This window comes from Podarcis melisellensis (assembly GCF_964234715.1).
Source record: "Podarcis melisellensis genome assembly, chromosome: 6".
Classification (NCBI taxonomy): Eukaryota; Metazoa; Chordata; class Lepidosauria; order Squamata; family Lacertidae; genus Podarcis; species Podarcis melisellensis.
Window position 1 is genome coordinate 30256769 of NC_138538.1, and position 25858 is coordinate 30282626.

Below are 25858 nucleotides of genomic sequence, written 5' to 3' on the forward strand. Positions count from 1 at the left end.
TGGACATACACAGTTTGGCAAATTCCCACACTTCTGGTTTTGGGCACAAACTGCTATCAAGATGTATCCTTTGGGACTCACATTGCAAGGAACGTATGATTAAAAAATAAGCTCTCCAACTAAATAGGAGGAACATTACTGGAACAGCAATTGGCCATATACCTGAAGAGTCACACACAGAATCCCAATGATAGCAGTCATTCTTTCTCAAGACAGAGCCTCCCATGCCATAAAGGTGAGAAGCCCTAGCCTACCTGGCTGTCAGCTGATTCAGCAGACTCCTCAGGGCTCTGCCCAGACAGTGAAAGGAGGCTTTGATCCAGCTCAAGGCTGTCCACTGAAGTGTCATTTTTCCTTTTCCCTTTTTTCTTCTTCTCAACAGGAGTTGGTCCTTGCTCCGTGCTGTGGATATAAATGAGTAGTGTCAGAGGAATATGAAATCGCAGGTACATTTTGAAGGACATCAGCTTGGTGTAATCATTTGCTTGGTGTAATAATTTGTGTTTCTGCCCAAAATGCCTCCCTAAAATGTGTCTCCCTTTGTGCCACTATTCCTTTGAGAGTACTTGGTCGTTTTCAGTCAGGATCAAAAGGGTCACACACAAAACCATGCCTTTGGATGGTTCTCTTCCAATGGCAGTTATGTTCTTCCCAAAAACCACATCTGAATCAAGCCATGTTTTGGTTTAGCATTACATGCACGCCTGTTCAGTGTCAAATTAAACAGAACACTTCTCTGGGCTTCCAAACAATTTTAAAAAACAAATGGGGGTGGGGAAGTAGGGCTAGGAGAGGTTGATGATGTCACATGGCAGTTGGGTATTCTTTGGACAAAGAGAGTCAGGGCTGAACAAGAGCTGTGTCAATTGAATTACAAACTGACTGGTCTTGCTGGAGGAAACAGGTTACACTTTCTCCCTTTCCGGGAACAAGTAAGCAAAAGATGTTTGCAAAATCTTTTCAACACGAAAAGGAGAAAAAATATTATAGCAAGCAAATACAGAGACATTTCACTGCACAGCATTTTTTTAACGTCTTGTTTATGAAAAGACAGCCTCAAAAGTGCCTGTGTTAAAAAAGAAAAGTGGGCAGCTAGAGTAAGTCGTTCAGTAAATCATCCATTCCATGTATCCAAAATGCACATTATGTCAATACCTTTATTAGGTCAACTGAAATGTCACAAAATAATGGCAAGTTCCCCACAGCTCTTCATCAGGCTAGGTAGTAAAAATTGTGAAGCGGGTTTCATTATCAGAGGTTATTCCCTCTAACTGCTAGGATAAAGCTACCCAATTTTGTTTCTGTTGACTTTTTTTTTAACCTAGCATACCAACTAAAATTGATTTCTACCTCTGATAATAACTGCTTAGTTTTCTCTTTATTCCTGTTCTCTACCTGCCAAGGTAACTGTGTGCTTCACCTAAGGACAGAGACAGAACTGGGTAACAGCTAGCAGTTGGAGTTCCAAAGCATCATATTTTCTCCTTCCTAGTAGACCTTGGTGCAACGTGAAACCTGCATAGCTTCTAAAAGAGCCTCATACAATATACAATGCAGACCTTCAAATAATTGGGGGGTGGGGAGGAGCACGCCATGATAGCAGGAATACAATGAATAACCTTTATTTGCTGGAGTTTTGGAAATTTGGTTCCAGCAAACACTCAAAGTTTTAAGAATCTGACGAGGGCCTGTTCCAGCTGCTTGGACCATTAGAGATTCAGCCAGTGGCCAAAAGGAGCATAATTCTTTGGTTTTGCTCCTTTCTTGTGCCTTGTTTTCCTCTGCTACAGCTTAACCCAGCCCTTTCCAATTGTTTTCATGCATCGGATGGTGTTCAAGGTGGCTAACAATACAAATGCAATAAAATACAACAAAAACAACATTAAAATTCAAAACACATCAGGTTAAACAGCAAGAAAAACAACCACTTCAAACCAATTTAAACATATTTACAATAGTTGGCTTATGAGTTCAGGTCCTGTCTAAATAAAAATCTTCTTGCCTACCAACAGGAGGTCACTAAGAGATGGGAATAGCCAGACCTCCCTGTGGCGATCACACAGGGTCCCCGGATGTTTCACCGTCTATTGATCCCTGTGCCACCACTTTATTTCTCGCTGCCACCACCTAGACCCTACCTGGTACAATACTGAGTCCAGTCAGGGGTAAATGGAACATAAACTTTTGTTTATTTATTGCAGTTTAACAAGCGTGTGGTTTCATAAATGGTATCGGTCAATTACATTCATGGGGTGCCTATCCAGACCTATAACTTCTGCTACCTGCTCTCACTCACTAAACCACCTCTCAGCTATTTACTTGTCTTCCTAGCCCTAACTATTCCTGACTCAGCTTATTTTGTTACACTAACTCAACCTACCCACAAACTCTATCCCAATTCACTCCCACTCCAACCAACCACCCAACTCCCAACGAACTCCTCCCTTTGCCCCTCCCAGAGCTGGTTTTATAGTCCCTCTGACTCCACCCCCCTGGGTTCTGATTGGGTAACCTGTTTAACTATTTCATCTCCAGCACTCTCATATGTTAACGTCACACTCCCTTGGCAAGGACCTCTACAGCAGCCATCAAGAAGGTCTTCTCTTAAGTTCCATCAAATATGGTTCTGATGTTAGCAGGACTGACAGAAGGACCTCTCTTCGAGAATCTTAAAACCTGGACAGCATCATATAGAAAAACGTAACCTTTCAGACAGCCTGATGTGTAAGGCTTTGTAGGTGACAGCTAACACTTTGAATTGTGCCCAGGAATGGACTGGTAGCCAGTGAGACTGTTGTAAATGGGGAGGGGGGAGTAGCCCCCATAACTGGCCCCATCAATTTACGCTTCCACCAGCTGCAAACCAGACAATGCACAATTAGGCACAGTTTAAGCCAAATTCCCTACAATGTTTCTCAAATTAAAAGTTGACAAACTTCAAACACATAACTTTTTTAAACATAACCCAAAGCACAGCTGAGTTTCATGTTCAAGGTTTAATGTCCTTTCCCTATCAATGATGCTTACTTGCAGTGCACTGGTCTCAGCAAAGCACTCAGAGGCACCAGGCAAATACCAGATCAGTTTCACATACCTGGTACCAGCGTATACAAATCAGGAGAGCTGTACCAATTTACCAGGTCAAGCGAGTGGTGGTGGACAGGAACAAGACACCCACGGGGACCACAGAAATCGCATTTCAAGTGAATTATTCCTTACTCAGGGCTGTTTTCATCTAGTTTATTTTTGCTTTTGCCACTCCTTTAATAAGAAATGGTTTGCTTTGGTTTATCTTTCTTTGTCTATTTTAAAATCATGTTTCCGCTGAACCTTCCTACCCCTGCTTCATGGGAAATTGCTGTTAGCTGGAGGTTGTGCAAAAAAATAATTCTTGCCAACAGCTTTTTCAGGCATTTGCGACGCAACCACATGCCTGTGAATGAGCCAGAAGCTCTGGAAATGCACTGGTGCTGTAGCTTCTGCTTCAGCAGCAAGTCCCCAGACATTGATTTTGCAGTCACAATTAACAACGGTTCCATTCATGAATGCTGGAGCTAACTGTGATTAGAAATAATTTAGAGGAGATTATGCCACGATTACCAGCCGCTTAGAGAATTTGCAGCAATTGCTCCATTTGCATGCATGTTTTATACTGTCACTTCAGAAGGAATGCTTCCCTGCTCTCTTCTTTTTAAAATGTCTTGTGACAGGACCAATGGACTTGAATCCTTATTGAGAATCTAAGTAGCAAGAATGACCCTTTCGTCACAAGCAAGTTGCTCCTAGCCGTGGCTCTAGTCCACAAATTACGAAGAGCAACATAATATAAGGCAGTCACGAGTGTCATTGACAAGAAACCCACCCCCTGATGAATTTAACATTCTAAAACTCTTCTCCTTTTTGCACTCCTCTCCCACTGTTACCCTACCTGGGTGGGCATTTCTCTCATTCTCTCTGACCTTTAAAGCCCTAAACGGCCTCAGTCCAGTATACCTGAAGGAACGTCTCCACCTCCATCGTTCTGCCCGGACACTGAGGTCCAGCACTGAGGGCCTTCTGGTGGTTCCCTCACTGCAAGAAGCCAGGTTACAGGGAACCAGGCAGCGGGCCTCTCGGTAGTGGCACCCACCCTGTGGAACGCCTTCCCACCAGATGTCAAAGAGAAAAATAACTACCAAACTTTTAGAAGACATCTAAAGGCAGCCCTGCTTAGGGAAGCTTTTAATGTTTAATAGGTTATTGTATTTTAGTGTATTGTTGGAAGCCGCCCAGAGTGGCTGGGTCTCCAGATGGGCGGGGTATAAATATATTATTATTATTATTATTATTATTATTATTATTATTATTATTATTTTAAAACCCCTTTAAAATTGATCACTAAAGTCAATCTTATGGCACCTGGTAAAAATAATTTATTTTTTTTCTACACTTTTGAGGTCCTTAACAAGAATTCCACAGGACAAATAGGGACAAGGTAGGCCCAAAGATGCAGCACCTTGGAGAGTTCCAAGAGAGCCTGCAAATTGAAGCCTTTCATTCTTCCAGGACCAGATCACAACCTCCCAGGCTCTGCCCATTCCTAAAGCGATGTTTCCCTCCAAAATGAGTGACATGGAGACACATAATGTCTCTGGTGAGGATGAGGACAGGTCCTTTGGGAGGGTGCAGGCCCAGAGGTTGTTGACTGGAGGTCTTAATTCAGGGGTCTCTAGCTCACGGTATCCAAGTTCAGTAGGTTCTAGCTAAGGAATAGCCATTATGCTGGTGTCTGGATATTTATCTCCTCCAGTGCTGCTGATCTGACCATCCACTTCTCAGTCCAGCTGTTCAGGGTGGGGTACATGATCGTTCTTGTGGTCTCTTAGCCAGAAGGTTTATATAGGGTCAGGCTGCCCTAGCTTCAGCCATAAAACTGCACCATCCCAATGCCATACTGAGGTGCATGACTTCACAGAAACCGATTTCTCTTTTTAAGCATGATGAAATCCACACAGAATTCTCTATCTAATGTGTCATGCTCCTGACCACTAAAGAACAGCAAGTCAAATCTTCAGCCCAGGTGGCAAATGAACGTTGAACACTTTCACAGGTTTCAAGTGAACGCAAAAATAATCACATGCTGGGATAATTAGTCCGCTTTCAGATTAGCCTGGTGCTTGTCCTTTGTTTACCTGCACAAGACCAACCATAACCCCAGGGAAAGCATGGATTGCTGGGGAGTGGAAACTTCACCCCTGGATTCTTAAAGCAAGTGACTCTGTGAAAGCTTTTAGCCAAATCAAAGGGGGAGAGAGCAACAAAGGCAGGAGACATTACCTACGCCTATCTTTAATTAAGGACACTCTCAAGGGAGATCAGCCCTTCTCTCCTGACCAGCTCGTAATTAAAGAAATTAGTTCAGGCAGCAACACAAAGAACACATGCACCCTCGTTTATTACGGTTCTGCACTACAACAGACATAGAAAAACAATCACATGTCTTTTTGAGGAAAATGGGCTGTATTCTAGGATACCCATGTCACCTGAAAGCTTAAGGAGGGAAATGGGTTCTATTTCTGACTCTTGTCATCGGCGAACTAGGACTTTCGATTCCCCCCACCTTCCCCTATTCCCACATTTAGCTCCACTTCCCCCCCAACAAAGATGAATAAAGCTACCAAGAGGTCAAAATTCTTGCCTCATTTATACTTGGGGATTTTTCTATAGAAGACTCCCACCAAAGACAGATTTCAATTAAGCCACCTCCTATTTATTGCAACCATTTACTTACTTTTCTTCTTAAACCAAAATATGTGACATCAGGGGGGGGGACTGCCCAACCTCAAACACCAAGTATTACTGCAGGAGGCAGTCAGAACTTGAGATTTAAGTCCCCATTAAATGTGGTCTGAGAGGAACAGGGGTCGTTTCCAAGTACAGTAGTACCTCGGGTTAAGTACTTAATTCGCTTCGGAGGTCCGTTCTTAACCTGAAACTGTTCTTAACCTGAAGCACCACTTTACCTAATGGGGCCTCCTGCTGCTGCCGCGCCGCTGGAGCACGATTTCTGTTCTCATCCTGAAGCAAAGTTCTTAACCCGTGGTACTATTTCTGGGTTAGTGAAGTCTGAAACCTGAAGCGTATGTAACTTGAAGCGCATGTAACCCGAGGTACCACAGTAGTGTGAGCCCATTTAGGTTTAGGCTGTGTGTGAATTATCACTTTTAACTGCATGTATATCCTTCCCTGCCTCCCAAAGGACTCCAGGATGATTAATACAGATAACAAAACAATTAAAATATCTCAAAACAATTCCAAGACAAATGCAGACACTACAGTATGGGCAAGACCAATCACATGGTTTTTCCCCACCTGACCAGCTATGGAATCACATCATAGCACTCCCATACCACTGTGGCTACATTTGACAGGAGCCTTAGAGAAATCTAAGTAGGGAACAATCATTTTCACTGTGTTCAACGAAAACAAATTACGCTTCCACACTGGCACAGAAATGGGAGCTCTTGCAGTTTTAAAAACCATACTGAGAAGGCAGACACATGGTTCTGAACAAATTACTATAAATATGATTAATAATGCTATTGCTAGGTACTAATTTTATGAAACCCCGAAGAGAAAACATACTTTTAAATATCCAGTCCCTCTAGCACAGAAACATCAATAAACCAAATAGGCTCTCCATCCCATTTTGCCAAAATCACCAAGCTGCCTTTATTCCACAACAGCATTAAGCAATTTGTTTCCTATCAACGTCTGAGCCATTCTCCTATAAGTGGTGGGACTCAATTCTGGGGGGGGGGGGGAACCAGAGGCTGCAAAAAAGTGAGTCTATTGACTGCATTTGACATATGCACATTACAGGTTTTAGCTCAAGGGTGTTTCATTCTGTAGTCCTCTGGGATGCACTACGCTTTGTGGTATAGAGAAGTGTAGATGTAATAGCCTGTTCCTAAAAACCACCCACAACATTCAGGCCAAAGCAAAGCAGAGAGAAAAATGGCTGCGGGGGAAACAAACAAAAGGTAACATGAAATGAGCAAACACCCACCTGGTCTTCTTGGGTCTGGCTTTGGGAGGAGACTCCGAGTTGCTCTTCTTCTCTTTAGGCTCCTTTGGGACTTTGGGCTCCCGAGGCTTTCTGGGTTTCTTTGCCCCCTCCTGCTTGGGCTCCTTGGCCTTCTTAGGCTCCTTGGTCTTTTTGGGTTCTTTTGGTTCCTTAGGCTCTCTCTTTCTCTTTGGTTTGGCTTCTCTTTCACCCCCTGGTTCCTGCTGCCCCAGCTCTTTTTTCTTCCGTTTCTTCTTCACCCCGGTGCCCCCACCCCTGTCGTCCTGCATCCCATTAAGGGATGTCACCATGTTCTGCACAATCTCATCGGGCACCTCAACAGGCACCACATCCTGCTGGTCCTTCTGGGCCAGGCTCACGCTGGCCAAGTCGGAGATTGTCACCAGGTCATGCAAATCTTCCTGATCTGTGCTGTCAGCAAAAGGGGACTGTGGCTTGCATTCAAAGGTGATGGAGGCATCAGACATTGGGGAATGACTCAGCACATTAAAATTTGGCAGCTGCAAAGAGAACACAGAAAGAAATGTCACCACACATGTACACAGGAGTGTGTATCGCTGCTGAGAGCTTGAGAGCCAATCCTGGCTGCTGTATTTAACAAGGTAATGACAAGTGACCAGTCCTTCTCTCATGATTTTGAATAAAAGTTAGCTTTGTCAAAAACAGCAGAAAGTTTCTCTCAGTTAATCCACACTGATGCCAGAGTTTCCATCCAGGTCCTAGGCAACCTACCACGTTACTAGGATTTTTCTCTGTGCTAGAAATAGTGCATTCCCTAAAAAAATGTATGCATGACTGGCTGCCTCAGGACTATGGATTATGACATTGAAAAATGCATATGCCCGGCAAAAGAAGAGACACTTGATTATTAAAAGATACATACATACTCAGAAATCAAAGTAAATGCTGGAACAGGTAATATGTGAAGCCATTCTCTACATACATTACAGAGTTGGAGGAATTAATGCACATTTTGAAGGGATCCCAAGGGCCATCTAGTCCAACTGCCTGTGATGCAGTAATCACAGCTAAAGCATCCCTGACAGATGGCCAGCCAACCTCTGTTTAAAAACTCTCCAATGAAGGAGGGACCATCACCTTCTGAGGTAGTTCATTCCACTGTCAAACAGCTCTTACCATGAGAAAGTTCTTCCTAATGTTTTGTCAGAATCTCCTTTCTTGCAATTTGTATCCGTTGGTTCAGGTTCTACCCTCTGAAGGAGGAGAAAATAAGCTTCCTCCCGTCTTTCATGACACAGCCAGCCGTCCAGATATTTGAAGCTGCTGTTGACCTGACAATTCACACCTGCTGTTGGCCTGCTATGCTAGCCGGAGGGTGTAAATGACTGAGCTGCCACAGCAACATACCATCTCTGCTTTGTATAAAAGAGATGTAGCAGGCCCTGTCTCTAAGATAAAATTTTGGTTCTCTGAGAAATTCTAGCTACCACTGCTGGCCTCTAATCACTACATCACAAATAGCCAAGATCCTATACAAAGATGTATGATTATGAAGAAAGAGGAAAGGGTGACTAAGGTCTTGACACAGCTGTTCCCCCAGTTGTTTTAGAACTCCCAGCCTTTCAAAACCACTGAAAATTATTATTATTATTAGTAGTAGTAGTAGTAGTAGTAGTAGTAGTAGTAATATCCCTCCCACAACAGCAATGGCTGTCCTGAAGACATACCTGTCAAGTCCATTATATCAGGACAGGGAACTAATTGTGAACCATTTTTGATATATGGCAGTGCACTTTAAGTGATTAATTTGTATAGAGAAAATTGTAGAGAAGAAGAATAGGTATGTGTACTGCTTTGATTGTCAGAAGCATTTCATATGACAACAAGCTGGGCAGAAATAATGGAAATCCAGTTCCACTAGGATTTATTGCATTTCCTCTTCTCCCTGCACCATCTCTAAATCTGTTCCAGAGGTTCCCTCAACCCACCAGAGCAAATTTAGGGTGGAGGGTGGGGAAGCTCTTACTACACAGCTAAAAATGCTTGCAGTAGTGAAATTGTTTAGTTGGGTTCTACCCATTGTGCAAGTTCTCATAAAAATAAGGTGAAAGAGCAGGTAGCCAAATAGCCCCTTGCAAACAAATTCACCAAGTGGCATCTCTGTCCTAATGTAACCACAACTTAGCCAACATTTCATTACGGCACAGCACATCCCAAGCAAAATAAACCCTTTCCCACTATCCTGCTAGCCCTAACTTTGCCTCATACTCACTTTTAATCTAGCACAGCGGTCCTCCAAATCTTGCCAACTCCTATCAGCCAAAGGGATGGTGGCAGCTGTAGTCCAATAACACCTGACGGTACATAGTACAACTTCACTAAACTCACCTTGGCAGGTACCAACATGAGGGAAAATGTGTCTCGAGGCTATGGCTGCAGGAGCAAGATAAAGCTTTGCTATCGCCATCAACAAATAAACAAGTACCAACGGATAACCATTTACCACAGTGGCCACTACTTGCAACCTTTGCAAAGAAGCACATGCAGCCACACATGAACCTGGTTGTACAAACCTGGCTGAACATCAGATATCCAGAACAGTAAAGATGTTGTAAAAAACACTTCACTGTACAATGCAGTGCTACAACCCAGCTTATCACATGGCTGCATGGGAAAAGTACAGCTGCAATGAAGCTACATTCAAGACAACCCCTGTTTTAAATTGAGTTTTTCTATAAAATTCCTGTGTATTTTCAAATTCAGTGTAACACTTTTCAGCTGCTGCATTATTCCACAGCAAAGACATAACAGTACACCCAAAAACTTAAGAGAGCATTTCACTGCAGTGAGGCAGAGGTGCCAATTTCAGGGAGAAAGAAATGGCTCTCCTGACTCCTGGCATGGATTAGCAGAGTCATCCTCAGCCATGTAATAAAAGAAACAAACAAACAAAAAACTTAGGAAACAGGATTCCTCAGCATCTTGCTATTCTTGAACTGGTAAAAGTCAACAATGATTCCGAACAAAGGGATCTACCCAACGTCACATAAACAGAAGGATTCACCATACAATGTAACACCCAAAACGGCCATGCACAGATCTGCCAAAATGTAAATTCAGTGGCTGAACCACAGAGCCTAGGGCTTGCCGATCGGAAGGTCGGCAGTTCGAATCTCCACGACAGGGTGAGCTCCCGTTGCTTGGTCCCTGCTCCTGCCCACCTAGCAGTTCGAAAGCATGCAGTGCAAGTAGATAAATAAGTATGGCTCCGGCGGGAAGGTAAACGGTGTTTCCGTGCACTGCTCTGGTTCGCCAGAAGTGGCTTAGTCATGCTGGCCATATGACCCGGAAGCTGTACACCGGCTCCCTCGGCCAATAAAGCGAGATGAGCGCCGCAACCCCAGAGTAGTCCGTGATTGGACTTAACGGTCAGGGGTCCCTTTACTCACATAGTATGAACTCTTGATGAAAAATGAGGTGCCTTTCCTAAAAGACAGTATTTTAAAATGCTTCTGCAAATGAAAAGGTTTTATATAAATGGCCTTGGCCCAGTATACCTGAAGGAGTGTCTCCACCCCCATCGTTCTGCCTGGACACTGAGGTCCAGTTCTGAGGGCCTTCTGGCGGTTCCCTCACTGCAAGAAGCGAAGTTACAGGGAACCAGGCAGAGGGCCTTCTCGGTAGTGGTGCCTGCCCTGTGGAACGCCCTCCCACCAGATGTCAAGGAAATAAACAACTATCTGACTTTTAGAAGGCATCTGAAGGCAGCCCTGTTTAGGGATGCTTTTAATGTTTTATTGTGTTTTAACTATTCTGTTGGAAACCACCAGAGTGGCTGGGGAGGCCCGGCCAGATGGGCGGGGTATAAGTAATGGTCGTGATGATGATGATGATGATGATGATGATGATGATTTTAACCCAGCACTGAAAGGCATATAATTTCACTGCCAGGATAAAGATGTATATGATCTGAAGAGAAACCATTGTATATACAGAGAAGACTCTCCTCAGAGAATGGGTAAGGGCCATAGTTCAGTGGTAGAGCATCTACTCAGCATGCAGAAGGCCCCAGTGTGAGAGCCAGTGTGGTGTAGTGGTTAAGTCTCATAATCTGGGGGACCGGGTTCGCTTCCCCTCTCCTCCACATGCAGCTGCTGGGTGACCTTGGGCCAGTCACACTTCTTTGAAGTCTCTCAGCCCCACTCACCTCACAGAGTGTTTGTTGTGGGGGAGGAAGGGAAAGGAGATTGTTAGCCGCTTTGAGACTCCTTAAGGTAGTGATAAAATGGGGTATCAAATCCAAACTCCTCTTCTTCTTCCCCCTAGGTTCAATCCCTGGCATCTCCAGGTAGGGCTAGGAGAGATCACTGCCTGAAACCCCTGGAGAGCTGCTGCCAGTCGGTGTGGACAATACAAAGTGAGAGGCACCCGTGGTCAGACTCAGCTAGCTAGGGATGATGGGAGATGTAGTCCAACAACAGCTGGAGATCCAAGTTTGAGAAAAACAGTCTTAACTTGTAGAGCCAGAGCAGCGTTTCATCTGCATTGACGATTCGGATATTGCTAGAATCTCCTTTCCGTCATGAAACGCCACAGATTGGCCCTGGGCAAGTCATTCCTCTCTCAGTCTAAGCTACCACACAGAGTTATTCCAGCAATAAAATGAGATGATCCCATGTACATTGCCTCGAGCTACTTGGAAGAAGAGCAGGATACTGATGTGATTTTTAAAATAGTTTGGAAAAGACTAAACCAATGGCATTTAAACACCTCTGCAACTGATGTGGCCATCTTCAATAACTGATTGCAAATATGTAAAAGAACATTGGTGTCCTTTTATACAGGGAATCTGGAAATACAAATCATAAACATCCTGCAATCTAAATAAGAAAATTGTGACTAGAACTGAGCTTCATATAGTGCATTTACTTGCAACAGACGTGCCCTCTCCTCCATTGATGTTTATAGTGTGTAATATGTAAAACAATGGAAACAAAAAAAAAATAATGAACTACTGTAGCCTCAGCAAACCTTATCTGAGTCCTGCAGGAACCTCAGAACTGAATTAGATTTGTTACACCTGTACAACTAGAATGGAAGAACCCTGAAGTACAAAATAATCTGAGCAGTTAATGATCTTAAATTTAGTTTTCAAAATAGCTGTTTGAAATGAGTAGTTATTGAAATGTACTACTCTTTCATAATTGAAAAATCAACCTAGTTAAAAATACAGCTTTAAAATTAACACTGAAAGAAATGGGATGAAGCAGTCACCTTTTCCTTAAATCGGTATTATAAGTCAGTCTGCGTCTATTTCTACACAACTTCTTAATAAAGAAGTTAACAATTAATATGCATTTGTATAATTCCTAACAAAATATTGCTCTTTTCTGACATATTTGCTTGTTCTCTTAGGTTTGAAGATTACAGTGGTACCTCGAGTGAAGTACTTAATTCATTCTGGAGGTACGTACTTAACCTGAAACTGTTCTTAACCTGAAGCACCACTTTATCTAATGGGGCCTCCTGCTGCCGCTGCTCGATTTCTGTTCTCATCCTGAAGCAAAGTTCTTAACCTGAAGCACTATTTCTGGGTTAGCGGAGTCTGTAACCTGAAGCGTATGTAACCTGAAGCGTATGTAACCTGAAGTGTATGTAACCTGAGGTACCACTGTATTTCTTAGCTAGTTTTATATTATTTTAAAAATCTTTCTTAATCACCTGAAGAGGCAGGATGGCTAAGCATACAATTTTAACAGCATAATTCTATGCAGTCTTACCCAGATGGAAGTATTATTGAGTTCAATAGGACTTACTCCTAGCTAAGTGTTTTAAGTATTGTAACCTAAATAAATATGACTGCATTACGTCCCTTTCTGGACATTATGAATGTTAAATTGTTGAAAAACACATAAAACCCAAGTTGTTAAAAAATTATTTAATTGCAAATTTGTAGCAGACTTATTTTTGGGGAGAGCAGCATGCTTGGTCCATCCTTCATTTTGAATATTATTATATATGGTACATGTTCCTATAAAAGGGATAGGTGGAATCATTTTGTGGGAACTGGTTGAAAGTCAGACATGTTTTACTTCTATCTACTGTACTATTTTTGATAAGAAAATCAAAACAGGATAAAATTTGTTGCAGCCTTATCCATGCTTTAAATTAACACAGTCAACATAATTATTTGTTCTGCAGCCACATCATTACCTACTAGCTCAGGTCCCCTATTGGGAAGAATAAATAAATAGGTTTTCAGAAAATTATACTTCCTAAAACCAACTGCAGCTTCTAATTCCATTAACACTTAAAGTTCTCTTGACACATGCAAGTTTTCCATGTCCATCTTTGGCATGTGAAATTCTAATGCAGTTAACCAATAGCAGCATAGACACTTCCTTTTCTTTTTCCTTCTCATGTGTGACTTGACATCTGCTCAAAATACTCCATTTTAGCTGCATGCTTATGCCTCCATAACCTTGCATTTTCAAACTTTCACCAATAAACCATCATAACAAAATATCTCACTTAAAGTTAATTTGCATCTCTGGGATCATCATAGTAGCAATAGCACAGTTGGATTACAGATGAAGGCAGGTCGGTTCTATACCACGAAAACACCTGTAGTTGGATATACAGTGGTACCTTGGGTTAAGTACTTAATTCGTTCCGGAGGTCCATACTTAACGTGAAACTGTTCTTAACCTGAAGCACCACTTTAGCTTCCTGATGCCGCTACGCCGCCGGAGCACTATTTCTGTTCTCATCCTGAAGCAAAGTTCTTAACCTGAAGTACTATTTCTGGATTAGCGGAGTCTGTAACCTGAAGTGTATGTAACCCAAAGCGTATGTAACCCGAGGTACCACTGTACATAGGAACTACCATACCTCTGGAAGATAGGACAGGTCTTACAATCCTTCTGCATTTATTTGGCTCTGTTAAAGCAATGGCTCAGCATCTAATGCTGGTTGGCAGATTTGCAAATAGAATTTGTATCTCTAATAATAAAAGAGAGCAGAGAATAGAAACATCAGCAAAAAAAATCTGTGTGTGTGTGTGTGTTCATGTTGCACAACTTCCCAAAACCTGTCCTGGACCTGGCATTATGAATCTCAGTGAAAGCCAATGGGAATTCAAGTACACCCAGAGTAGGATGGAGGGGGAATAGAAAAAAACTTATCTGCTTCCAATCAGGAGCTGCTGTGAACAGAGTGAGAGAGAGATGCACTTTAAAGGCAAACTGTCAAGGTTAGTAGGCCTCAAAAGTATGACCTACTTTTTTTTAGCTGCTTGCCTGTGTGTATTTGCAGAGACCAGCGTTCTTTAGGCAAGCTCTGAAAAAAATACTTCAATAGAGGCCACTAAAATTTAATTAACCCGCCACCCTTGATGAGCTCTTCAGCTCCACATCTGCAACCTTACAGCACCAACCTATCACCATGAAACACTGTACTAAATTGCTTCACATGTGTCCTTCGGTACAAGAACTTGAAATAACAGAAATGGTGTGTTCTAGCTCACACCCCAAAAAAAGGGTGCTTAGTCTGCCATTCATTTTTCAAGCTGCATGTGTCCTCATACAGGAGAGGGAAAAGCAGCCGGGCCTTTACTTTATTTTTTCACTGAACAGGTTTCAAAGAAAAAAAGCTATTTTGGCTTAAAAAAGCAGACTGCCTCTCCGGCACTGGGAAATACTAGAACAAAGAGAGAAAGTTAAACCCTTAATAACTGAGGTAAGTTTTTCCCTTATCTGTCTGTGAACATACCCGAACTTTAGATTCTGGCCTGGAAAAAAAAGGTGTCCCCATTCTAAAAGTATAAAATACCCTATACAATGCACAGGTGTATACTATTTTGAACCTGAAATGCAAAACACTGTGCAAAAGGCAAACCAAGGACAAGGACATGCCTGGAAGCTCGCAATCTCATTTAAACATAAAGGGGAAAGATGGGGAAGGCAAGGAGAAGGTAATGCAGTTAAGGAAAAGAAAACAAGGGTTTCTGTTTTTTAAAAAGCAGGTGGATCTTAAATAAGTCGGGAATAAGGAGGATATCCAACTATCTTGGGCACTGAGTCCCAAAAGAGTTGTGAAGTTAGAAAGGCCAAGGATGAAAGAGATGATCATGAATTTAAAGAGGCGTGTTCTTGATGATCGAAGGGTGTGAGATGGAGAAAGGAAGAAGAGACAGAATGAACAGATTAGAAGGTTATAGTGATGGTCAAAAGAGAAGAGGCAGGGAGGTATTGATGATGGTGGAAAACACAGGGTAGGAATGCAGGAGAGGGGAGTGAAGAGAGAAATATATAATCTCCTTCCTGGTCATGCCCAGTCTCATGTGGTCAGCAACCCAAGTCTTCCTCACCTAGATGTTCCAGGCCACGTTCTCCCAAACCTCTTGCCTGTTCCTTGCCTTCCGACACACCTCCTCTTTAGGTATTAGTCAGCTCTCAGACCTAACTGTAGGAACAGCCTTATGAAACATACAAGAAAAGAAAACCCACAGAACTGGCTAGTTACCAGCCTCAATCCACTGCCACCATGCAGGGCAGGCCCCTGGTAACTCTGGGACATTTCAGGGGAAATCACAGTGGTATTATAGGTGCCATATCTAATTTCCCATATCCCTGCATGTTATAAATTTCCCTAAAAGTCCTGTTAGGTACAGGCTGCAAATGGAAACATTCCAGGCCAGTCAGCCCTGACCTTGCCAAGATACCTCTACTCTACTCTGTATCATCAGAGCCACAGAACCAAAGAGGTGAGACAAAGCAAAGCTTAACCCCACATGGGTTGCCATTTCAGGGAGAAACATTTGTTCAGTTCATTTTTCAGAATTCATTTTTCACCCATCTCCAGAGTGATCCTATCTCTCACAACAATGCTACTTTTCACAACAACACTTAACATTGGCAGCAGTTAAGTGCTCGTGCTCTTCACTCATCAATAGGCCCTTCTCAACTGTATCAGACACTGCGAGTATCATTAATCCTTTCTGTATATACAAGAAAAGAGTCAGGTGGGTTTTTAGCCAACCAGAGAGCTCAAGTCTATTGCACAAGCAAAATGTGGATTTCTTTCTGCGGTGTACCCCATATGTGGAACTTCACCTGCTTTAAGCAGGTATCTTTCTCCCTAGTTATATTCCAATATTAGTTCTCTCGAAACAAGCTTTTAATTCAGTTCTTGCTAGAATTTAATTTATCATTATATTTCTTTATATCTCACCTCTTTCCCAGACTGGAACTCAAACCAGCAGCTTACACCAATTAAAACAACACAGGTAAAATACAGAAAGCTAAAAACATACAAGATACTAGTTACAAAGTAAAAAAAATTAAAAAAATTAAACAATATAAAAATAAATCTATTGAAATACAAATAATATTTTTGCCTCTAAGGGTTGTATCCAACATTAGGAGTTCCGCAACAGAACTTCCCCTCCCTCTCCTCCCCACCCCACTCGCTCCCAAACTCTGTTCTGTGGTTTTCGCCAATCGTCCAAGCAGATCTGAGTGGCACATAGGGAGAAAAGAGAGGAAATTCTGTTGTGGAAGTCAAAAAGCTTACGCTAACTAAACACCCCTTCATGTTTTTCCTTACTGATGCTGCTCTTAGTCTGGAAATGGTGTTTTAACTACGGGACATTATTATTTTCATGCTTATTTTAAATTTTGTAAGCTGCAACTCTTTTTGGGAGGGAAAACAAAAAGCACATATTTTGGTGTAAGTAACGAAATAAATTGCCACCAGCATGGACCATACAAGAGCAATCCTCACTACTTATGAGCAAACGCAAAAAGTATTCAGCTAGAAGCAGATTACATTCCAGATAAGCCATCTTTGGCTAGCACAAGGCATGTTAACATAATCGTTATAGCTTGGTAATCTAAGTTAACAAAACGACTTACAAAAGTGTCTCATTAAAACAATCAAAACGTGTAGATAAACCACAATGGTAGCAAGGAGATCCCAACAACAATTAAAATCTAAGGATACAGTGGTACCTCAGTTTGAGAACAGTCCAGTTTAAGAACAATTTGGTTTATGAACTCCGCAAAACCGGAAATAATGTCCCAGTTTGAGAACTTTACCTCGGTCTAAGAACAGAATCCGAATGGTGGAAGGGCACCAGTGGTGGGAAGCCTCATTAAGGAAAGTGCGCCTTGGTTTAAGAATGGTTTTGGTTTAAGAACGGACTTCCGGAATGGATTAAGTTCATAAACCCACCTGTTGATTCTTAGGCAGGTTCATTCACCTAAGAAACTCCATCAGTGGAAGCATGGCACAATGACTTCCACTTACCCAATGGAGATTTTTCTCCTCTCCTCATCCTGCACGCCACAGAACTGGCTCAGTGGGGGGTCCAGGAAATTCCCTCAGAAAAGTGAGTGGAGAGAGGAGAGGGGAATTGTTCTGTCTGGCAAACTGAAATGCTTGTGCAGGCAGAATGTTCATAATAGCACAATGTTGAATTCCACCCTATGTCTTGTTGGTTTTATGATGGGTTGCTGGGTTTTTTCTCCCCCCCCCCTGTAATTTTAACTACTTCACTGCATTCCCTCCCCTTCTTCTTAATGTAACCATTCTGAAAATTTGAATGAGAGGCAACTTATGAAGGTTCAAAGTTGTACCATCAGGGACAATAAGAAGCTTCAAGAGGGATTTTTTTTTAATCCAAATAGCACAGGGGCACTAAAGGTTAACCAAGTGTTAAAAACCCTTTCCACACACTCCTCTAACCTCCCAATCCAGATTAGGAGACCCCACCACCACCCTGCAGCTGTTTATTGTTAAGAACAAGGCGTGCCCAGACCTAAGTTTGCTATTCAAACACACTACTGTGTAATGTGTAATTTGGCCCAGACGTAGCTACCCATATTTGCTGTTTTATTCAGAAAAACTACAGATGCGAAAGTGCACCAGAGCTTAATAAAGCATTCCACTTCGGATCCCTGCACATTATGTCAGCCTCCCCCACTTCTAAAATCCACACTAGCCCCAAATCTAGGGGACAAACATTATTATTATTATTATTATTATCATCATCATCATCATCATCATCATCATCATACCTCCAAGTTAAATTGGAGATTTTTTCAGTCCCAGAAGAATAACCAGTTTTGCTGCCCTGAATGCTCTCCTTTCTCCCCTGCCTGCCTTCAAGCCCAAAACTCTCAAGTTAGTCAACAAGTGAAGAAAAACCAGTGGAACTAGAATGCCCCCTTTGCTCGCACTGGAGGAAGGAAAAGTGGGGGGAAAGAAAAAGCTTTGACAAGATGCTGATATTATGAAGGCGGAGTGTTGGGGACACACACAATGATTCCTCTGTTACCTCATCTGCCTCACAAACCCTTGAAAATCACTTAAAATATTTCTCATGTCAAATCCAGAACATCCAGCTGAGCATTTCTTTCAGCCAGCCTCCCACCTAGACTTCCTGTATGGGAAACACACAGCATTAGAGGTCAGTTTTGGCTGCTGCATAGGTGAAAAAACAACCAGCGGCTGTTTCTCTCCCTGTAAGGTAGCAGCAGTCCTTCTGACCGCCTGTTCTTTCCCCTTCCAGGGATCATCGGTTCTTGCAGATCACATCCTACAGTCCACCAACAATACCTACCCCTTAACAGGCTCACTAGAAATTATTAGTAAGAGGAATGTAAATGCCGAGGCTCCGATGGTATCTTGCATTATGTGGATACAATAAAAATAGACTTGCAAGGGAAAGCATAAATCTTGGCATCCCAGCTCCATGCAAGGAGAAAAACACCCAAGGCAGCAATGCAGACTCTCCAAGGCTAAAAAGAACTAGGCAGTGGTGCTATCGAGGCAGGACTGTAAAGCAGATATCAAGGGTCCTATTTAGCAGGATGAATTGGGGTGGCAGGGCAAATGCAGCCATCCTGGCTTACCACGTTTTGAAGCAAGTGGGGCAATATACATTACCATCTACAGAGGGGCTCCTCCCTAAGCCCATCAAGTTGCCTGACTACATCACTGGAATGAGACAAAACGTGTGTTTGTGTGAACAGGGTGCAAGAGCAGTCCTTTAGAATTCAGTTGCAACAGCCAAGCCTACATGCTGGCACGGTTTCTAATGATGGGGTTTTACTGCGGCTTTACAGTGAATCAGACCAATTGTATGTCTAGCACGGTATCCGTCTACCTGGTCCCTTTCTGTAAGTAGTTTCCCCCATAATTCCTGCCCAAATTATTTTTAAGTGGAAGCTCCAAAGACATCACACACACAGGACATGTGCTTTGTCACTGAATTATGGGTACCCCTGCACACTCCTGGTCACTATTTCCTGTATTTCCTGTATCTGTGCCCCTCAGTTTCTGCCAACCCCCCCCCTGCATTTTCTAAATACTGGATACAGAACTGGGCAAAATAACGATATGCAAACTAGGCATGTCAACCTGGCTTTAGACCATTTGAGGTGCATATTTTAAGGGCTAATAATAATAATAATAACTTATTATTTATACCCCGCCCATCTGGCTGGGTTTCCCCAGCCACTCTGGGCAGCTTCCAACAAAATATTAAAATACAATAGTCTGCTAAACATTTAAAGCTTCCCTAAACAGGGCTGCCTTCAGATCTTATCTTATTTCTGTAACTGTAAGTTGTTTTAAGCTGTTGTTAAAGTTGTGTTGCAATGTTGCAACCCACCCTGGGACCTTAGGGTGAAGGGCAGGTGATAAATTAAAGAGTAGCAACAGCATAAATAATAATAATGTGCTGGATACAGAAAGCGAATGCTATGAGAATGAGAAAAGGGCATTTTATCATCCATTAAAAGAAGAAGCAAGTTGCATCAATTTGCACAATGCGTGAAAAAGGGCATGGCTGGGAGAAGGCTACCAGCAAAACAGCTGTTTCTTAAAGAACAAAGAAGAACAACATGACCAAGACGGAAGTGGCAAAATGTGTGCTGCTCTGGAGACAAGAACTGGGATACAAGGTTAACTAGAATGATGGAAGAAACCTTAGCAGTAGGATCGGCAGGTGAGAATTTAGTTTCTTTTTGTTCCTTTGAAATATCAGAAAGGGATAAAGTTGTTGGCCAACATCACTTTAAAGACTTTGTTTCAGAACAGGCTTAGAAGAGAAGATTTGTTCCTTTCTAACAAACTCACTTTTAAAATCCCCATTTAAAACAAGGCAGGACACAAAACAGCACAGAGCAGATTGGTTTGTTCCATGCTTCCATATATTAAAGCAAGCTCCTTCCCTTTATCACATAGGCCACAGTTAGGTTTGCCAGTGTGCACACACAGAAAATACAATGATGGCTGCTTCATCAATTTCTCAGGCATCCTTGGTATATAAATGGCACCAGCATAGCAAAAGCAGCAGATCAGACACACAGAGGAAGGAATGGCCTTTCAGAGGCATGAAGATTTTTTTAGTTAATTTTTTGGCTTTCAAAAGATTGATCAAATTTAAATCAATTCACATACTACTTACATATTAATGTATGTGCCATTTTTTGTGATAGGAACAAAGTGTATGTTACTATCCATAACAAAAACAGCACTTAGCATTTGAATAATGCTTATAAGTCTTTAAATTGAATTGAGAATTGTAGAATTGGAAAGGACTGCCAAGGGTCATCTAGTCCAGCCCCCTATAACGTCTCAGCTGTCATTATCTTGTTATAATCCTTACAAAAACACTGCAAGGCAGGTGTGGGGAAGCTTGGGCCTCCCAGATATCGCTGAACTACAACTCCCATCAGTCCCAGTAAGCATGGGCAGCGCCCAGGGAAGATGGGAGTTGTAGTTCAGCAACATCTGGAGAACCAAAGGGTCCCCAACCCTGCTGTAAGGTAAGGCAGTATTATTATTCTCGTTTTGCAGAAAGGAGGACTGAGGCAGAGAAGGAATTGCTTGTCTAAGTCATCTAATGGGATTCCTGGCAGAGGCAAGATTTGAACTAGGGACTTTCTGATTCATAACTCATTCTCTTAGCCACTACACCACAGTAAGGAATTTAACAATGAACTGTAACTATGGACTTGCATTTATATTTTAAAAATTGTTTATCTTATGATAGCGCTTCCTAGGATTTAAACTGCATGATAGTGGGATTAGATTTAAGCAAGCTATTCACATTAAGAGGTTTGGGGATTCTGCTGCCCACAGGAACTAAAGTTGTTAAGGAGGTTCCTTTCACCATATGGCAAAAAGGACTCAACTTCCTCAAATCTAGTTAAATAAAGGACCCTAGGGAATGCTTCTCCTTCTCCCTCTCCCTCCCTTGCGCGCGCGCGCACACACACACACACACACGAGAGAGAGAGAGAGAGAGAGAGAGAGAGAGAGAGAGAGAGAGATTGACAAAGGAAAGGGTTGCCAACCTGTTTTTCTTTCTTCTGTATTTTCATTATCATCAAATTTGTGGTGTATATTACTTCTGTAAAAACACAAGACAAAAAGGTCATGTTAACACTGAAAACACACAAGAACTGCTTGTAAAGTATTTTTAACAGTGGCGTAGCGTGGGGGGTGCCAGGGGTGCCGGCCGCACCGGGCGCAACATCCGGGGGGGCGCGAGTCCAGAGGGAAGGGACAAGTTCCTTCCTCCGCCGGGCTCGCCGCCGCCGCTGCGCCCACTCACTGCTCGCGGGAGGAGAAGCCGCTGCAGCAGCGCCGACGCCACCACCGACGCCTGGCCGGGCACGGGCAGCCTCCGCACCCCGCCGCCGCCGCCGCCATCCCCTCGGCCCAGCCACAGGCGGCGGCTGCTTCTGCCGACGGGGAGGGAGGAGAGCTCCGAGGGGCCTCGCCGCGCCCTGCGCTCCCCAAAACCTTCCGAGAGGAAGCCGGCGGGCGGGCGATGGTCTCCCGGCGGAAGGGGGCGCCGCTGGCTCCGGCTCTCAGCGCAAGTCTCAGCCGTGGGGGGGGGGGGCGAGGACGGAGCGCGGCTGGAAGCCCCAGGACCCGGCCGGGAGGAGGTGAGGCGCTCGTCAAGCCCGGATCTGGAGCGCCTCGGAGCGCGGACTCCACCTACAGCCCAAGGAGAGGAGGGGGTGGGGAGGCGCCCGAGGGGAGGGGGCTTCGGCTGCCTCGGCTCGCGGGGGCTCCGCAAATAATAAATAAATTCCTGCTGAGCTTTAAGGGGGGGGTCCTTGGCTCCTTCGCTCGCCCCCAGCCCCAGTGGCATAGCGTGGGGGGGGTGGTCAGGAGGGCCGGCCGCAAAATCGGGGGGGGGGGGCGCTCGCACTGGAGTGCTAAAATCCACGGGTTAGGGGGCGCAAATTACTTGCCTTGCCCCGGGTGCTGACAACCCACGCTACGCCACTGATTTTTAATACAACACCCTCTCTAAAGAGCAGTGACACACTCAGATATAAGTCCTGCTCAAAAATACTCTGTATTACTCAAGAAGGAAGGGCCTTTTGGAGTCTAAACAGATAATCCTGTGGCACTTATTTACATGACTAGGAGCCACACAATAGATAGATAGATAGTTTTGAAACTTCCTCATTACACCTATAACTCTACAGCAGGGATGGGGAATCTGCCATCCTCCAGATGTGATTGGACTCCCACCAGACCCGGTCAGCATTGCCTATGGTCATGGAAGATGGTAGCTCCCCAGCCCTTGAAGGCTTATCAGGGGTCTGTCCATCCCATTGATGTCAAACAGGGATTTCTCAGAGTGTTAAGTAGAGGTCTTCCAAACCTTAGCCATTCAGATCCTTTGGGAACCTCAAACATTATGCACCTTAATGATACGTCTAAGATTTATTTAATTCTTAATTCTACATTTAAAAATGTAATGGGGGACAGTTAATGCATACAACATACAGATACGCTAAAGAGGGAGGGAGGGAGTTGGTTAGTGACCTGCTGAGTATAAACACTATTAGATGTTGTGCAATGTGTGCAATTGCTTTGGGATGCAAAGTAGTCAGATGGGTGGGGTACAAAACACTTATTATTATCAATCATCATCATCATCCTGGGGCTTTATAAAAACAAAATAAAGTACTCTACCAATTAAAAATATCCTTTCCCACTTGAAAATATGGGCCTATAAAAGTCCGGCAACAGTTGGAGACCACTTCCTGCTCTCCCATACCTATGCAGATTGAGAAACATGCATTTACCTTCTCCAGGAGCAATACATTGCCTTCTTTGAGGAGGAGAGGGATGAAGGATCTTCTTTAGTTGGAAAGCGGGGAAAAGAAGAATGTGCACACTCTGGGGTCAGAGCCAGGCCATTCTCATTTCAGTATCCTGGAAGGGGAAGGGACATAACCAAAAGAGACACAGTCAGCCTAGCAGCACAATTAGGAAATAAATGGTATCCATTAAATATCAAAACAATACATGTGACAGAGTGGTGTAGTACTTAAGGTTGAAATAAGACTGGCGAGAAACATTACAATCAGCCATATGCCAAGTTCAATTATGTGTATACTGTGGGTGGAATTTAACATTGTGTAATTGCTGCTTGCCAGACGGAGTGATTCCCCTCTACCCTCCCTCTCCATGCTGTTTTGGGGGTTCTCCCAACTTTCCCAGAGCTCATTTCAAGGGATGCAGGGGGTTTTCACTGACAAGGTTGGTTTGATGACTATAAACAAGTACAGTCAACTGGAAGCCCAACCTCTTTGAGATGCAAAAGAGGCCATGTGCTATATACTGCAAGCAACCCTCAAATAGCTGTACCCCTGCTTCAATTTGTGTTGCAGAGCAATAAATTCGAAATGCCATGCCCACCCACTCTGGTTTCAGCTCTGGAGTTGATCTCTCCGACACAGGGATTTACTTTGCCTTCTGAACTTTATGCCCTGGATGGGTGAAAACCAAATCCAAGCTCACTTCAGTTTCCCAAGTACTGAAATGGGTGGTGCAGTTCACAGTGCTGGCAAAAGAACAGGGCTCTTCATAAGAGTCTCCATCCTCAATCGTTCAATGGACTGAAGATCCTGTTTTGACAGAGAGCAACTCACAAATACATATTTAGAAACATTTGGCAGTATACACAGAACTCTATGCTTACACCGCTTGTCTCTTGTGCCCAGGCCCAACAACAATAATAGTTCCAAACTCTGAATATTAAAAAATGCTATGACCTGAGGCATTTATGATCGCTATTAAATCCAGGGGTATTTTTGAGCATTTTTAAATTAAATAATAATTATTATTATTTTGTCCAGGGGGCTGGGAACGGGAATGAATATACGCCCAATGCCTGAACCAAAAATCCACCTATATCTGTAGTCAATAAAGTTGAGCCATCTGTAATTCAGATCACTGTCTGCTTGAGGTTATTAATCACATCTTACATTTAGCCACTGCTGGGTGTGTGGGTGTGTGGAATGCCACTGTGACTGGTACTGTGATAAACTAACTTTATGGTGAGTTCCCCCAACTTTTTTCCAGAAAAAACAACACTGATTACATCCCAATTTGTATCTTTTCTCTTGCCCCCTTTTTACTCCTTTCCACACCTCTTCCTGTTCATATGTTTTAAAATGAACAATCAATATAAGTATTAATAAACGAACGAAGAAGCAGAAAAATAGAGCTACATGAGAAATGACCTGCACACTGATAACTGTTGGGCATTGCTTGAGTTACACTGTGACCCAGTGTGGTGCAGTGGTTAGAGTGATGGACTAAGAGCTGGGATATCAGGGTTCAAATCCCCACTCATCAGTGAAATTCACTGTGTGGCCCTGGGCAGAGTCACCGCCTCTTAGTTTGACAGGGATAACATGAGAATAAAATGGGGAAGAGGAGAAGTATATACTGAGCTCCTTGGAGGAAAGGTGACATATACAGTGGTATACGGACAAATTGCGTGAAAAGGACAATAGTGACTTTCGAAAAGAATGGGAACCCTTTACAACATACTTGCAGAAACAACAACAAAAATGGGCTCGTTGGCAGGATTGAAATAAACATTTGCAACTTTATTTACAGAGAAGAAGAAATATAATTAGTGATAACAGATCATTTTGTATAAAGAGCAGAATGTAACATCTGATGCAACAAACCAGAAATGGAAGTTGGGGGAAGTCAACAGGGAGAGGGGGAAAGCTGGAAATGGATGTTAAATGATATTGAATAATTGTTATAAGAAAAGAAAATCAATTAAAATTATTACACACACACACACACACACACACACAGAGAGAGAGAGAGAGAGAGAGAGAGAGAGAGAGAGAGAGAGAGAGAGAGGTACCTCTGGTTATGAACTTAATTCATTCCGGAGGTCCATTCTTAACCTGAAACCGTTCTTAAGCAGAGGTACCACTTTAGCTAATGGGGCCTCCCGTTGCCTCTGTGCCGCAGGCATGTGATTTCTGTTCTCATCCTGAGGTAAAGTTCTTAACCCGAGGTACTACTTCCAGGTTAGCAGAGTCTGTAACCTGAGGTGTTTGTAACCCGAGGTACCACAGTAAATATATTCAGTAACTAAATGAAATAAACTGGCTGCTATAAAGCTAGAGTTGCTGGTAGATTGCTAGGGCAGAGGGATGAACAGACCAAAAAGTCTAAGGCCACCAGATTGTTTGTTAATTTCTTTTATTGTTGATAAATAAATCCAACACACAACTCTTTTTCCTAAAAATTAAATCTCAATTTGGAGATCATTACAGCTTCTGAAAGAACAATATTGATGCCCTTCTGAATAACCCTACTTAAACCACGCTCAGCATTTTTGGCTCAGGCGGAGAAACTGGGCTGATGCTGCTCCCACAAGCAACGGAGATCTCTTTTGTGTCTCTTTCGCTTTCCTACTCCAAAGTGGTTACAGCCGCACAGTAGCTCCTCAGCTAGGAGGCGAAAGCCATGTGACAAAGA

General features: G+C 43.2%; 1 protein-coding gene across 7 annotated transcripts in view; it reads right to left on the reverse strand.

Moving 5' to 3' along the window:
* Nucleotides 1-25858, reverse strand: part of CHD6 (chromodomain helicase DNA binding protein 6) — a 101341-nt gene that overhangs the window by 42565 nt on the left and 32918 nt on the right. For 6 of the 7 annotated variants that reach the window (XM_081916569.1, XM_081916573.1, XM_081916572.1 and 3 more), the window contains exons 2-5: nucleotides 23149-23278; nucleotides 21394-21449; nucleotides 7049-7566; nucleotides 255-402 (exon numbers count right to left, since the gene is read on the reverse strand). In XM_081916569.1, the coding sequence (XP_081772695.1) occupies nucleotides 255-402; nucleotides 7049-7566; nucleotides 21394-21426 (699 nt within the window). In that variant the 5' untranslated portion in view covers nucleotides 21427-21449; nucleotides 23149-23278. Of the gene's footprint in view, nucleotides 1-254; nucleotides 403-7048; nucleotides 7567-20019; nucleotides 20040-21393; nucleotides 21450-23148; nucleotides 23279-25858 lie in introns of those variants that run through there. The other variant, XM_081916574.1, reaches the window with a different exon arrangement.